Source organism: Panthera uncia, chromosome F2, assembly GCF_023721935.1.
Source record: "Panthera uncia isolate 11264 chromosome F2, Puncia_PCG_1.0, whole genome shotgun sequence".
Taxonomy (NCBI): domain Eukaryota; kingdom Metazoa; phylum Chordata; class Mammalia; order Carnivora; family Felidae; genus Panthera; species Panthera uncia.
This window is the reverse complement of record NC_064812.1, coordinates 31,274,795-31,291,584: the sequence shown is the minus strand read 5'-3', so window position 1 is coordinate 31,291,584 and position 16,790 is coordinate 31,274,795. Positions and strand designations below refer to the sequence as shown.

The 16,790-nt window shown below is 39.0% G+C and overlaps 1 protein-coding gene across 6 annotated transcripts in view; it reads left to right on the top strand.

The window, feature by feature from the left end:
• Nucleotides 1–16,790, top strand: part of OXR1 (oxidation resistance 1) — a 225,880-nt gene that overhangs the window by 139,876 nt on the left and 69,214 nt on the right. Inside the window, exon 1 of one of the 6 annotated variants that reach the window (XM_049633512.1) lies at nucleotides 12,743–12,963. The exons of 2 other annotated variants lie outside the window; for them this stretch is intronic. Coding sequence is in view for 2 of the 4 variants with exons in the window: in XM_049633508.1 (XP_049489465.1) it covers nucleotides 12,865–13,063 (199 nt within the window). In the remaining 2 variants the exon portion in view is untranslated. Of the gene's footprint in view, nucleotides 1–12,742; nucleotides 13,064–13,150; nucleotides 13,376–16,790 lie in introns of those variants that run through there. 3 more of the 6 variants (XM_049633508.1, XM_049633510.1, XM_049633511.1) reach the window with 3 other exon arrangements.

Genomic DNA, 16,790 nt, shown 5'->3' with positions numbered 1-16,790 from the left:
CAAGGCAATTGAGACTTATGCTTTGGAGTTCTAAAAGCAATTCTTTTCAAGCTTTTTTCTAATAAAGTTTTACATAAAACCAATATATAAAACATAAAAATGGCACTTTGTGAGCATACACGTATTTTACAAGTTCAAATTTATATTTTCTGATTATAAAGCCATGTCTTGAGAGAATTAAGCTGTAAATGAAACTACAGTTTTAAATTGGGAATGACAGATGATGGATGGATTCTTTCTAGCATCAGAGACTCAGCATCCTACTTACTGTGTTTTGGTTGTTTGCTTTTGGTTGTGTAATGTCAAGAAAAACCTTACTCACATCCATATTTGAAATGACAAAGAAGTTAATAGTCTTGCAACCTCAGAATACTTACCAGAATATGAAAATGACATGAGAGGCATAAATCAGCTAATCTTCAGTATACAGGCATCCCCCGCTTTGTGAAAGTTCAGGTTACATCACTTCACCTTTACATGAGACCTACCTACATTAATTAATACTTGTTTTCAATAACCAGAAAAATTCCAAAGAGGGTTTGTATGGACAAAAGGCAAAGGTGAAAACAGCATTCAGCATTTGTTTTGCCGCGAGCTTTTACAGAGGCACTAGATCCCCCAGCAGGGAGAGCGGCCCTCCAAGCTCCTTTCCAGGGAGCTACACTTAGCATCTCAGCATCAAGCCGCTGTAGCTTAAAACTGTGTCTGTGAGCATCTGTGCTTTATCTTGATTTATTTTGTGCATCCATTGGCAGGATGCATCCTAAGATATCAGCAAAGCCAGAGAGGTTATATTTTTGGTTATTCTGGGAATGCTCAAAATTTTTCCCATATAAATTAATGGTAATTTTTTTTTTCCTTTGCACCATTTAAGACTTATGAAAGTTTTCATAGGAATGCTCTACTTTAAATTTTTTTTAACATTTATTTATTTTTGAGACAGAGACAGAGCATGAATGGGGCAGGGTCAGAGAGAGAGGGAGACACAGAATCTGAAACAGGCTCCAGGCTCTGAGCTGTCAGCACAGAGTCCGACGCGGGGCTCGAACTCGCGGACCACGAGATCATGACCTGAGCTGAAGTCGGATGCTCAACCGACTGAGCCACCCAGGCGCCCCAGGAATGCTCTACTTTTAGATAGTGGGTGGAACCAATATTAATTTGGCATGTGTGATCAAGATAAATGTAAAGTAAGCATTTGCAATACCCTTGTATCAGTCAAGGTAGGCTAAGCTTATGCTACCAAATGAACTTCCAGACCTGGGTGGCTTGCTGTAGTGTCTATTTCTTGATCTATTTCTTGCCCATATCACATGTCCAGTTCAGGTTGAGGTTAGGGAGGAGGAGTTCTGATCCACTGAGTTTCTCAGGGATCTAGGCTGTTGCAGATGGCATCACCATCTAGTAGCTGTATCCTTGGTTGCTGAGGCAGGGGCAGAGGAGTCTGGAGTGCAAAACATTTCCTACATTTTAGGCAGAGGGTGTTCTTTACACATGTGAGGATAAAACACCTACGTCACTTCTGCTCAGTATTCGCCAGAACTAGTCTTATGTATGGCCTTATTTTAGAAGTTAATGTGCGATTCTCATGAGCTAAATATGCAGAAGCACCTGGAAGAACTACAGAGGAGCAAATCTCAAACATGGCTCATAACCAAGAAATGTACATGGCTCATAATCAAAAAATGTAGCCTCCTGAGCCCCACCCCACAACCCTGGAATCCAGCACGAGGGAATATAGTTGGGAAATTTGCATTTTGAAAAAGGTTTCACAGTTGATTCTCATTATCAACAGGAAGCTGCTGCTGTGAACAAGGGGTGTTTTTAAAGGTGAGGAAAAACAATTCGATCTGTGGATTTAAGATTGCCCTGGATGCAGGTGTTGGAGTTGGATTCAAGAGGAGAAACTAGAAGCTGGGATTTCACGTCACACAACATACAGAGCAAACATAAATATATGTGTTTATATATCATGCAGTGTGTTAGCAGGACCAGCTCAGTCAGAGCCTAAAAACATTGTTCTAAAATTTCTCTTTATGTTTTAAGAATTTCCTCCCAGAAAATCAGTAGGGTAGACCAAAGAGGCCAGCCAACCAGTCTCTCACCTCACTTAATAAATGGTTTGCATGCCACTGCTGTTGATGCTGTTGGTTGTATAGAGCCGGCTCTTACACTGCTGTCTGCTGCTTTCTGAGAAAAGCAAGATTTAAGAGTAGATCTGCCATGGGAGAAAATAGCCAGTGCATGATTCTTTTGAAGATTAAGCCTATCTAGTCAGTGCTGGATCATTTAAAGATTGACCATCCAAGTTTGGGTTTCTCTTCCTATATGCTGCCAGAATTTTGGGTAATTCACCTGGCATTATTAGCATCTCTCCCGAATGCTATTTGGGATGGGGAAATGGGGAGTCAGGGAATCCCCATACACTTTGGGAAGAGGAGTAGGTTCTCTTCTTTCAAATAATATGCTCAGCATTTATCAGTTTGCTGTTTGTGTACCATGACTGAAATAAGTGGAATATTGATATGAACGAACTTGGCATTGCTGCCTAGCACTTTCTTTAAGAGAGATGGATGAACTTGTAGGCAGGTTCTCTCTTTTTTTTTTTTTTAATGTTTATTTATTTTTGAGAGAGAGAGAGACAGAGCACAAGTGGGGGAGGGGCAGAGAGAGGAGGAGACACAGAATCCAAAGCAGGATCCAGGCTCCGAGCTGTCAGCACAGAGTCCAATGAGGGGCTCGAACTCACAGACAGGGAGATCATGACCTGAAGTCCAAAGTCGGACGCTCGCTCAATCGACTGAGCCACCCAGGTGCCCCAAAGGCAGGTTCTCTTTTTAATGCCATACTTTGTTTTTTCTTGTATTGATAGAGCCCAAGGTTCAGTTTCCTCCATCAACAGGAAAAAAAAGACAAAACAAAACTACCTAGTTAGCAGATGTAAGTTGAAGCTGGAAATTAGCATTTTGGCCAATTGGCATAAAAGTAATAACTAACAACAGGTTTAGGTTTCTCCCAAATTATTTTGCTCTTTCTTTTTGTTTTTGCATTTACATTCTTCTAATACATTAAAAAAATACAAAGAGAGGGAAGTTATTTCTAATACGTTGTAACCTAAAACCACTCCAAAATATAACTGTTATCTAACTTTAAGATATTTAATAAAAAAATATTTAATATTAATAACTAAAATTGATACGTTAAAATAAAGCATTTAACATACTACATATCCACATGTTTCACTTATCAGCTTTGTGGATTAAGAACATGAAATATCAAAATTCTATTCAATAAACACAAATAAGAAGTTGCAGCAACATATAAAGACCTAATATAGAATTAAAGGTGGATCGGGGCGCCTGGGTGGCGCAGTCGGTTAAGCGTCCGACTTCAGCCAGGTCACGATCTCGCGGTCCGTGAGTTCGAGCCCCGCGTCAGGCTCTGGGCTGATGGCTCGGAGCCTGGAGCCTGTTTCCGATTCTGTGTCTCCCTCTCTCTCTGCCCCTCCCCCGTTCATGCTCTGTCTCTCTCTGTCCCAAAAATAAATAAATAAATAAAAAAAAAAAAAAGAAAGGTGGATCAGTGGTAGAGAGGAAAAGTCCAGAAAGGTAGAGACAAGGAGTAGACTACTTCATGGCTATGCATACAGTCCCACCTGTAGAAATAAACACTCTACTACAATCTCACACAGAGTGCAGACAGGAAAAGAAACCTGCAGTGGAAAGAGACTGCAAATACTTGCCTTCATAACATAACATTCCTCTATGGGGATTTTGATTGGCCATTGATCCCAAAGACTTTTAAAGCCTTGTAAGTTTCTACAACTTTGGTTATAAATGGTAATATCTCTTGGCATTTTTTTCAAAGAGCTAAGTGAAATTGATCCAAGAGTCAGAAGCTGCCACATTCCAGGTATGGAATATTTGGAGCTGTAATTACATAATTATAATCTTTGATTATAGTCCTCAAATAATTATATGGCAAGTTGATGTGAGTTACTGTGACTTAAGTTTCAGTTATAATTTTCAATGATGTTATTCCTAGGTCCTTGCTTGATTTGATTACCTACATTTGTTTTTGTTTGTTTGTTTTCTGACTAGTGTAGTAGTTAACACGTTTTAGATAGTTTTCAAATTGAGCAAAAGTTACTTGGTTTTTAGTAAGATTTGTAATGATTATATTCAGGATTGGCATCTATTAGAGGGGAATTTGTTTTCAATCAATAGTAAGTTCTTTCCTATTCTGTTAAATTAAGTCTTTATCAAATGCTTTTTATTATTTTGATCAAAGTTGTATCCAAACAACCTTCTCTTCCTTTCTGTGGTAATTTTGACACAGGTGCTTCTCATAGGATAGGAAGTTTGAATGCTAGTGAAACCCTTTTAGTGTAGAAAGAAGCACTAAGGGGGAACCAATTTGGATATCCACTAAGTTAGGCTTTAGGTTTACTAGCAGATGCAGATATACTAAGTGAATAGTAAATTCATTCCTTTGTTTCTTAACACTTACAAAACCTCTTTGTTTAGTGTCAGTCCACTTTATTGATTCTATCAGTGATTCTGTTTATCACATCAGAAATTTGAGTGCTGACATTTCTATCACATAAAACAGTTGCCAAGTACATATCATGTTATTTCCATGAATTAACAACCTGTCCTTGAGAAATAAGGCAAGTTAAAGACTTTCCCAAACAAATAAAAACTGAAGGAGTTCATTACTAAATCTGCCCAAAAAAAAAAAAAAAAAAGCCAAAAGGAGTTCTTCAAACTGAAATGTGAAAGGATATTAACTGGTAACACAGAAACATATGAAAATATAAAACACACTGGCAAAGATAATTATATAGTTAAATTCAGAATACTCTGATACTGTAATGTCGTGGTGTATTAATCACTTATCCCTAATAAAAAGGTTAAAGGACAAAAGTATTAAAAATAAGTATGGCTACAATAATTTATTACTGGATTCACATTTTAAAATTGGGATATCATAAATAAAATGAGGGAGGGGTAAGTAAAAGTGTAGAGTCTTTACATGCTATTTAAACTAGCAACTTAAAATAATCTGTTATGTTTTATGTGAAACTCATGGTAACCACAAAGCAAAAACCTACAGTAAGATACTCAAAAGATAAAAAGAAGGAAATAAAAGCATACCACTATGGAAATCTATCCATTTACAAAGGAAGACAGGAAGAAAGGGACAAAGGAACTAAGTGACAGCCAGAAAACTCTAAGATAGTAACAGTAAGCCTTTACTTATCAAGTCCTTCTTACCTGTTAATTTAAATGTAAATGTTTAAATTCTCCAATCAAAAGGCATGGAGTGACTAAACTGATTTAAAACAAAAAACAAAACAACGAAATGCAAGTATATGCCACCCACAAGAGACTCACATTAGCTACAGGAACAACATAGACTAAAAGTGAAGAGATGGAAAAGGATATTCCCTGCAAATGGAAACCAAAAGAGAGCAAGGGTAGCTATACCTAGAGTAGACAAAATAGGTTTTAAGTCAAAAACTGTAATGAGAGACAACGTCCTGACAAAATGACAAAAGTGTCAATTCATTAAGAAAATATAATAATCTGGGGCGCCTGGGTGGCTCAGTCGGTTAAGCATCTGACTTTGGCTCAGGTCATGATCTCATGGTTTGTGAGTTTGAGCCCCGCATCTGGCTCTGTGCTGACAGTTTAGAGCCTGGAGTCTGCTTCAGATTCTGTCTCCGTCTCTCGCTGTTATGCCCCCCCCCTTTCCCTCCCTCTCTCAAATGTAAATAAATATGAAAAAAAGAAAATATAATAATCATTAACATAAATGTACCCATACTGAAGCGTCTAAATATATTTTTAAAAGTATTAACAGATATGGGGGTGTCAGGGTAGCTCAGTCAGTTGAGCATCTGAATTTTGATTTCAGCTTAGGTCATGATCTCACAGTTCATGGGGGCCTGCTTGGGATCCTCTCCCTTGCTCTCTCTCTGCCCCTCTCCTGCTCATGCAAGTGCATGTGTTCTCTTTCTCTCTCTCTCTCTCTCTCTCTCCAAATAAATAAATAAATAATATTAAGAGATATGAAGGGAGAAATAGATAACAGTACAGTAATAATAGGGAACTTTGATCTCCCACATTCAACAATGGATGGATCAGCCAGACAGAAAATCAACCAGGAAATATTGGTTTTAAACTATACTTTGAACCAAATGGACCTGACAGACATATACAAAACATTGCATCCAACAGCAGCAGAATACACATTCTTCACAAGTGCACACGGAACATTCTCCAGGATAGATCATATGGTAGATCACAAAACAAGTCTCAGCAAATTTAAAAGTTGAAATTATACAAAATATCTTTCCCAACCACAATTTTATGAAACTAGAAATCAATAACAGGAAGAAAACTGGAGGGAAAATTCATAAATATTTGGAAATTGAACAACACACTCCTGAACAACCAGTGGGGGCCAAAGGGGAAAGCAAAAAGTATCTTGAAACAAAAAAATCGGAATACACAATATACCCAAACTATTAGAACAGCAAAGTCAGTACTAAGAGGGAATTTTATAGAAAAATTTAAGGAAAAGGAAAGATCTCAAATAAATAACCTGATTTTATACCACAAGGAACTAGAAAAAGAACAAACTTAGTTCAAAAGTTGGAAGGAACTAACAAAGATCACAGCAGATAAATGAAATGGAGACCAGAAAATCAATAGAAAAGACAAACCTTTAGTGACAAATTCAAAAGTAACAAACCTTTAGCTGGACTAAGAAAAAAAGAGTAAACAGCTATAAATAAATTTGGAAATGAAAGAGGAGACATTATAACTGATAACACACAAACATGAAGTTTCTTAAGAGACCCGTAGGAACAATTATATGCCTAGAATTGGATTACCTGGGAAAAATGGATAAATTCCTAGAAACATACTAAAATTGAACGATGAAGTAGAAAATCTGAGCAGACCAAACATGAGTAAGGGACTGAATCAGTAATCAAAAACATCTCAAAAAACAAAAGCCCAGGACCAGATGGTTTCAATGGAGAGTTCTGTCAAACATTTGAAGAAGAATTAATACCAGTTCTTAAACTTTTCCAAAAAATTGAAGAGGAGGGAACACTCCCAAACTCATTTTATGAGGCCAGCATTACCCTAGTACCAAAACCAGATAAGGACTCCAAAAGAAAAGAAAACTACAGGATAATATCTCTAATAACTAGAGATGCAAAATTCTTAACAAAATACTAGCAAGCCAAATTCAGTAGCATATTAGACAGATCATATACCATGATCAAGGGGAATTTAACCCTGAGATGCAAGAATGGTTAAAATATGCAAATCAATAAATGTTATATGCCACATTAATAGAAAGATAAAAATCACACAATCATCACAATAGATGCTGAAAAATAATTGACAAAATTCAGTCTCCCATCATGGCAAAAACTCTCAATAAATTGGGTATGGAAGAAATGTACTTCAACATAATAAAGGCCCTATCAAGTCCACAGCTAACAACAGCCTCAGTGGTAAAAGCCTGAAAGATTTTCCTCTAAGATCAGGAAGAAGACAAGGGTGCCTACTCTCACCACTCCTTTCAACATAGTCCTGGAAGTTCTAGCCAGAGCATTTAGGCAAAACAAAGAAATAAAAGGCAATCAAATATGAAAGAAATAAAATTGTCTCCTTTTGCAGATGACATGATCTTATATATAGAAAATCTTAAAGACTCCATGAAGATACTGTTAGTACTAATAACTTTCATAAAGTTGCAGGATACAAATCAACATAGAAAAGCAGTTCCATTCACATAGACTAACCATGAACTATCTGAAAAAGAAATAAAGCAAATGATCCCATTTATAACAGCATCAAAAACCATAAAATACTTAGCAATAAATTTACCAAAAAGGTGAAAGATCTCAACTCTGAAAACTATAAGACATTGAGGAAAGAAATTGAAGATCCAATTAAATGGAAAGGTATTCTGTGTTCATGTATTAGAATGATATTGTTAAAATTCCTTTACCACCTAAAGTGTTCTAATTTTCAATACAATCCCTATTAAAGTCCAGTGGCATTTTTCATAGAAATAAAACAAACAATCCTAAAATTCATATGGAATTGCAAAGACCCCAAATAGCCAATCCTGAGAAAGAAGAAGAAAACTGGACACATCATACTTCCTGATTTTAAACTATATACAAACCTATAGTAATCAGAACAGTATAGTACTGCCATTAAAACAGACACATAGATCAACAGAACAGAATCAAGGGCCCAGGGGTCACCTGGGTGGCATAGTCAGTTAAGAGTCCGACTCTTGATTTTGGCTCAGGTCATGATCTCATGGTTTGATTGGTGGATTCGAGCCCCATGTCAGGCCCCACACAGGGCTCTGTGCTGACAGCATCAACCCTATCTGGGATTCCCTCTTTCCCTCTCTCCCTGTCCCTCTCCCACTCACTCGGTCTCTCTCAAAATAAATAAACTTAAAAAAAATCAAGAGCCCAGAAGTAAACCACCCATACACTAATATTTGATAAGGGAGCCAAGAATACTCAATGAATGAAGGACAGTCTCCTTAGTAAATGGTGTTGGGAAAACTGGATATTCATATGCGAAAGAATGAAATTGGATCCCTACCTTAAGTCAGACACAAAAAATGACTAGAAATGGATTAATGATGCAAACGTAAAACCTAAAACTGTAAAACTCCTGTGGCGGGGTGGGGGGGTGGGGGGAAACAGGAACAAAGCTCCTTGACATTGGTCTTAGCAATGATGTTTTTGGATATGATACCAAAAGTGCGTGCAACAAAAGCAAAAATAAACCAGTACAGTATCAAACTAAGAAGCTTCTGCACAGCTAAAGAAACCATAAATAAAATGAAAACCCAACCTAAGGAATGGGAGAAAACCTTTGCAAACCATTTATCTGATAAGGGGTTAATATCCAAATATATAAGGAAGTCATAAAAATCAAGAGCAAAAAATCAAACAATCCAATGCTAAAACAAGCAAACACCTGACCAGACATTTTTCTAAAGAAGACATACAAGTGGCCAACAGGTACACAAAAAGATGTGTAACATCAGTAATCATCAGAAAAATGCAAATCAAAAGCACAGTGAGATAACACCTCACAACAGTGAAAATGACTATGGTCAAAACAATAAGAGATACGAAGTGTTGGCAAGGCTGTTGGACAAAAGGGAAACATGTGCACTACTGGTAGGAATATAAATTAGTACAGCTACTGTGGAAAACAGTATGTTTTCCTCAAAAAAATAAAGGTTCCTCAAAAAAATAAAGCTAGAACTATCATATGATCCAGCAATTTCATGTCTGGGTATGCATCTGAAGGAAATGAAATCACCATCTTGAAGAGGTATCTGCACTCACATGTTCACGGGCAGCATTAGGCACAATAGCCAGGACATGGAAAAAACCTAAATGTCCATCATTGGATGAATGGATAAAGAAAATGTGATACACACACACACACACACACACAGGAATATTAGTCATTTAAAAAGAAGGAAATCCTGTCATTTGCAACAACATGGATGGATCTTGAGGGCACTATGTTAAGTGAAACAGAAGTCAAAGAAAGACAAATACTGTATGATCTCACATGTAGAATTGAAAACAGGTGAACTCTTAGAAAGAGTAGAATAGTGGTCACAGGGGGATGGGGAGATGGGGGTTGGAGTTAATGGTGAGATGGTGTTCAGATGGTACAAACTTCCAATTTTAAGATGAGTAAGTTCTGAGGATCCAATGTACAGCATGATGACTATAGTTAACAATAGTGTATTATATGCTTGAGTATTACTAAGAGAATAAATCTTCAATGTTTTCACCACCAAAAATAAAAAAGAATTATGTGCATTGATGGAGGAAAAAAAACATTTTCCAATATATACTTGTATCAAATCATCATGTTATAGAACTTAAGCTTACAGTATTGTGTATATAGGGAAATGAAACATATATCCATAAAAAAATTTGCACATAGATGTTTATAGCAACATTATACATAATAGCCCAAAACTGAGAACAATCCAAATGCTCATCAGTTTATGGATAAATAAAATTTGATATATCCATCAATGGAATATTATTTGCAATAGAAAGGAATGAAATACTAATATTTGCTATAACATGTATAAGTCTCAGAAACATTATGCTAAGTGAAAGAAGTCAGACACCAAACACCAGATATTATATAATTCCATATGTATGAGCTCTATAAAAGGCAAATCCATAAAGACAGATAGTAGATAAGTGGTCATCAACTCCTGGGGGTGGGAATGGGGAGTGACTGCAAATAGGTAAGAGGTTTCTTTTTGGGGGGTGATAGAAATGTTGATAAATTAGATTTTGGTGATGGTTTAACAACCGTGAAACTATACAGCATCCGTTGAATCGTATACTTTTAACAGGTGAATTATATGGTTTGTAAATCATACGTCAATAAAGGTATTTTTAAATGAGGCAAAGGTTTCTGGATGAGGCAAGCATGGTATAAAGAGACTTTTTTTTTTTTTAAGGATGGAAAGGATTTATGTGGGTGATCCTGGTGGGATAAAGGGGAAGAAACCAGAGTGGAGAGAGAAAATAATACAAGAGAGAAGTAATAAGGCTGGCAAGTCATAGACAACATAAACCAGACTAAGATCAAGAGTTAATTTGGAGAAGGAACAGCATGTACAGGAGTAATGACTTCCTTCCTTCTGAAGCAAAATAATGGAGATGAGCTTGTTGTAGATGGAAGAGAAAAAAGGAAGAAAAGTGAGAGTATTCATATTGGGTGGCCTATGATTTTACATACAGAAGGCACAGTAACATTTTGTAATGATGAATTTAGTAACTTCAGGGGAATAGTGATGGTTCAGACAACAAATGTGAAGAATAAAAAAGCTGATAGACTATATGCATAAGAGGATTTTGGAGACATTAGGGCTTAGTTGTGTTTAAATTAAAATTTGTAAAGCCCATCAAGGCTATACATTTTTTTCTCCTGCAGTTCTAGGTTTCCATGAAACAGAAGCAGAAAAAATTCATGGGTTAACTGCCTGTACACCTGTATTTGATCTAGTAGAGTACAGGTTCCTGCTAAGGTTGGATGTAGAAGTGCAGATTTAATCAAGTGTAAAATACTCAAACACTATTTTGGATATGATTATCACCAACTAAATAATAAATCTCAAGATGTAAAACATATCTTAGAAGAAGAATTTCAGTTTAGTTCATCAGAATTAGGTTCTGACTTAGGTCATTCCAATGCAATTTTTAAGCTTACTGAGCCTCTGTGAGATTTTACAAATGGTGCTAAGGGTGGTAATGCTTCCTTATCAAATGGAAATCTCGGAAAAACTAGGAGCCACTTAACCATTCCACCACATGGGTCCCATAGGAGGTCCAGAAGGCAGTGCTTTCCCAAGCAGCACCTTTGAACACGTGAATGATTGCTGGATATGCAGATTCCTGGGTCCTTTCTCACAAACACTGAATTACCCTCTGGGGGGTACAGCCCAAACATTCTGTATTTTTAACCAGGTATAAAGGTGATACTGTTGTTAGAATGGTGAAGTTTTTCCTGTAAGAATTTAATCTGAAAATGGTGATGGTGGGAAAAAGATCAATTAGAAAAAGGGAGGAGAGGATCATCTTTATGGTTTGGCAAAAAGCTTAAATTCCTTAAAGATTTTCTGGACTCTTATTTGCTATGATCAACTCTTCAACCCCTAAGTAATTCAAAACGTTTCTTCACAGATATGAATAACTTGGTAATTCCAAAAAAGAGGGTTTATTTATTTAATGCGTGAGAAAAACTAGAAGTGATATAAACAGATGTGAACGGAAGAGAATAACCAGATCCCACAGGAAACAAAATCGAGTAGTAAATGTGTCAAAAGTCATTGCTCCTTCTTTGCCTAAAGGAGGATAAGGTTGCACACTGAAGCCCTTAATTACCTTGCTTCAAAGGACCAGATTCATGGAATGTCAAACTAGCATCAGTTCAAAATGCTACAACGAACTTAACACGTGACTATTAATGCCTTATTCTACGAATATGGTCTCATAATGCTTCCTAAGAAGCATTTTCTCTAGGTTGGTTTTATTTTAACTCTGACTGAAATTTTATGTTAAAATTAACCTTCCCTCCTTCCTGTCTACCCCCACCCCGTCCCCCCACCAATTACAAGCTGCAAAAGTTTCAAGTGAATTGTTTCCCTCCTCTTTACACCCCCCCCCCCCCCCCACGCAAACTTTTTGACATGGCCCTCCTACGTTCCCAAACTCTGTGCAACTTCAGCAAAGACTCCCCTGGGCCGTTTTGACCGTTTCTATCCCCAGCTCAGCCTTAGGGCCCTAAGGCTCACCCTCCTCCCCTTTCCATAGCCGTCCTGAAAGTCCGGTCGAGTCCGGACGGGACGGGGCGGGGCGGGGCAGGGCGGGGCAGGCCTACTCCATTGGGGGCCGAACGGCGGGGGGGTGGAGGAGCAGATAGAACCGGTCTGGCTTGCTTAAAAGCTACGGGCTTTTCGTCCCTGCGTCTGTTCCCGTGAGAATGCACTTACTTCACAAGTTAAGATCTACCTGACTTGGCGTTTGGAAGCCACAAGAAAAACTTTTCAAAACTTTTGTGAGCTTCTGCTCCCCCCGATGCGTAGTTTCCTGATGGTCCGCCCCCAGGCCAAGCTGGGGCAGCCCCCTCCCCCTCCCCGCCTCCTGTGAGGCTCGCGGAGCCACCGCCCCCGGGTCGGGTCGCAGGGGCGGGCAGGCGCGCACCCAGTGGCTGCCGCCGCCGCAGAAACCGCCGGCCTCCTCGGCCCCTGCCCCGCGGCGGCATGGACTACCTGACTACTTTCACGGGGAAGAGCGGGCGCCTTCTGCGGGGCACGGCCAACCGCCTGTGGGGCTTCGGCGGTGGCGGCGAAGCCCGGCAGGTGCGCTTCGAGGATTACCTGAGGGAGCCCGCCCAGGGGGACCCCGGGTGCGGGTCCCCGCCCCACCGGCCCCCGGCGCCGTCCAGCCCGGAGGGACCCGGTGAGCCCAGCCTTCCTTCGCCTCCCGCGCGGCCGACCCGGGCTGGGGGCTGAGGGTGGGGGCGGCGGTCAGGGCTCGGGGTGGGCGTGCGCGGCCCCGGCTGGCGCCGGACGCGAACTGAGCGGGCGGGGGTCGCGCGGCCGGGCGTTGGCAGGTGTGCCCGGGCGGGAGGCAGGGAGGGGGCGAGCAGGGAAGGACTCGCCCCGCTCCGGGGACGGAAGACTTGCTGTGTGCGTCGTAGCCTTTCCTGCTCTGCTCTTCCTGCTTTCTTCACCTGACTCGGCTGTGCTTACCCCGCCAAGCGTTTCGAGGGTACGAGCCATCCCTCTTGCCCTCCCGCTGGGAGGGGACTACGGCACCAATTACCCTGCCGGTGTTTTTCGTCTTTGAGATGGCTAAGAACGCCGTGCCTGGCTTGGTTTTGGTTTGAGTCAGTGTTTTTATTTGATATTTGTCAACTGTTAGGATTCACTTCAGCACTTCTAATAGCTTTGGAAGAGAAAACGCGCAATTGACACCGGAACCTAAGTTGATTTTTGTGTCCTGTACTTTGAAAGGCTGCGTGCTTGTTGTCTTGAGATGGCAGAACTTAGAAACTTTTTCTTCCCAGTGACCACTTGTACCCGCTCTTAGGTTAGTTTTCTTTCGTCACAATGGCTTCGTGCCGTTCTTTCAAAAAAAAAAAAAAAAGGTCACGGAGGCACAATATTGATGCCTTATGGAATTTTAAAAAGCGCTCCCTGCAGAGGTATTGCGTATGGTTAACTTGCCCCAGTGTCATTGGCCTCCTCTAAGTTAATAAATAAGTGGCAGGCCTCTCCTAGTTATTTGTATTTTGTTTTTGTTAGTTGTTTTAATAGGCACTTTGCTGTTAGGAGAGTAAATTTAGGAACACTCGAGAGTTTAGAGTGGACAGAGGAATTCAGTATAAAATCTGTCCACACTCCACATTCTGCTGTTCGTTTTAAAGCAGTGAAAAGGTGGACACATCTATAGATCTGTGGGCATAGGTGTGTAAGAGAAGCTTGGAAGAAACTTGAATATTAAAATTTTAATTTTAGCATGGCCCCTTTAAATTTTTTTTTTTTCTCACTTTACATAACCTAGCTTTAGAATTCCTGTTTATGGAATTAGAAAACGCAGAAGGGGCTACTTTATTTGTGCTTTGAAGAGTGTTAACCAGATGCAGAATTCTAAAGGTGGGACCAAGGATGAGGACTGAAATTTTAAAATGTTTGAAAATGAGCCTTTAGTTGCCTAGTTGAAAACAGTTGATATGTGACCAACCTCTAGATGGATGGAGAATTCAGCACTATGTGGTGGAACTTAAGCAGGAAGGAATAGGATAGTTATTTTTAATGAGCCTAAACATATATATCCGATTCATTCATTGGAAAACATTTATTGAGCAGACTGCTATAGCTGACACTCTCCTTCAGAGCTGCAATTTCAAAATTCCTCTTGTATTGAAGCTGCCTTATCAACTCATGGCACATTGTTTAATATTTATGGTGCCCCCAGATCTCTGACACAAGTTGGAGAGGCCTTGTGATGTCCCAGTTATGACCACAGTCAGGTGGGCAGGTATGCCTGTCATTAACTTGCTGAAAGAATTTGTAAATTTTACTGAATCTCTTTGGGCCTATATTTTCTTGTTTGTAAATGAAGCTGATGAGATGATTCTCAAGGTTCTCAATTTCAGAGCTCTTTTTCATTTAGAACACAACTAGTGAAAATGACTGGTGGTAAAGCTAGAAAATAGCATTTGGGTATAAAAACATTGTGGATCTATGAATTTATGCCTACGGGGCTCTGAAGGCGGTTCAAGAAATAAGTGCCCCAGGAATAATTTGAACATCATTTATAGAGTAAGTTTAGTTCCCTAGATTGACTCCTTTTGAGAGGCAACACATGTATATACAGGTAAAAAAAAAAAAAAATAGGTTGTGATTTATTAGTTTCTGCTTAGCCTTGCTTAAAATGAGAACTCTCTTTTTTTGCAGCTGCCTACTCCCAATGAAGTTCAGATATAGGGTGTTGTTTTATTTTCTGTGGGTTTGTGTGTGTGTGTGTGTGTGTCAGAATGAGTGTCAGTCTAAAGGATTTCTTTTGCCCTTACTGTTTGTGATTGCCTTTATTTCAGATTTTTATAACAGCTGCCTAAGGTTCCTTTTGTCTCTCACCCTTCGTTCAGTTCTTTAAAGTCTCCTATGTACTATAGCAGTATTTCTTGTATAGACCCCTTGTAGATTGGATGTACTTCGGGACCCCGTTTGTTGTTAGTGATCTTGCCCCATTTCGTGTTCATTTCATAAAATCAGCTATGTTGGTAAAATAGCTTTCCTGTTGACATATTAAGGATGAACTAGATAAAATTTTGGTTGAAAGTTCTTGATTTTACTGTTTTCTGTAAACAAACCACTTACTGGACTGTTAGTGTTACTGATGCCTTTACTCCTTTCCTAGGTGGCTGCCTTTGCTCTTACTAGCTTTTAGTGTTTTCTGACTCCCAACATTATATAGTTGCCTCCAAGAAAACCATAATCTGGTTTAGACACATTAAGGAGCTTATCACACCACTGCTATAGTTAATAACAGTTAGAAAGAAACATGTTGCAATTCTTGTTTTTACCTGAAGAGTCAATTATGACTTGATTCAAGAAAAATTTTTGGACCTGGAGTATTGCTCTTGTTTCGGAGCATGACCATAAGCCTATACTATGCACCCTTTGAAAGTATTCACTTTACTAGATCATATGGTTATAAATAAGTGTAAATAAGATTTATCAAGTTTAAGTCTCAGTTTATTGTGATACAGTTATTACCACAAACTACCCTGCTATGTCAACTTTTCCCATTTGGTGACAGTATACTTTAAATACATCTCAGTCCTGTTTAAATTTTATTTTCATTTTTTAGCAGTTAAAACGCTTATATTTTAGGAGGAAACAGCAACAAGCATAAAACTGCCAAGAACATTGGGGCGGTCACTAACGAATATTTTATTTAATCCTAACAATAACAAGTCTGCAAGCTAGGTAGGTACTGCTATCCTATTTTCCTGATGAAAAACGTAGCCAGACAGAGAAGTAAGGGATGGAGACTCTAGAATCCATTTGAATGTTATCTTTGAGTATATTTCTAAGAGTTATAGCTCTCTCGGGGGAAAAAAAATGTGAGAAGAACATAGAGCTCTATCATGCATGATGTTAAATTAAGACAAGTTAAATTAGTTAAAGGCTAGGATGGATTATCATTGAAGCTTCTTTACGATAGATATTTAAATGAGTTGAAAAAGCAAAATCCAATGAAGATGTTAGAAAACAGATATATTTTAGGTTGGAAATTGCAGATGCAGATTATCTATAAGAGTTAGATAATAGTTTATCTTGAACCCGTAAAAGACCAAGTGCCTGTAAAAGATTTGTAGGGCCACTTGTTGCAGTGACTATTTAAAAAACAAAATAAAACTCACAGTGTTGGTCAGTGGAAGAGGGTGACCCTAGATGTCTGTACTTAGTCTCATTTCTTAAGGTGGGAACTGTGGGAGAGAGAAGAACCTCACCTTGATACACAATCTCAACCTGCTCTGATGGTAACTGATGGGAAGTTTGAGCTCATAATATTGTTTCCTTCTTAAGTATGAGGTAGATTTCCCTATTTTAGAATTGCTGCTCATTTCACAGGATCACTGGAAGTCTTGTATTACCTGTTTCAGGACAAAACT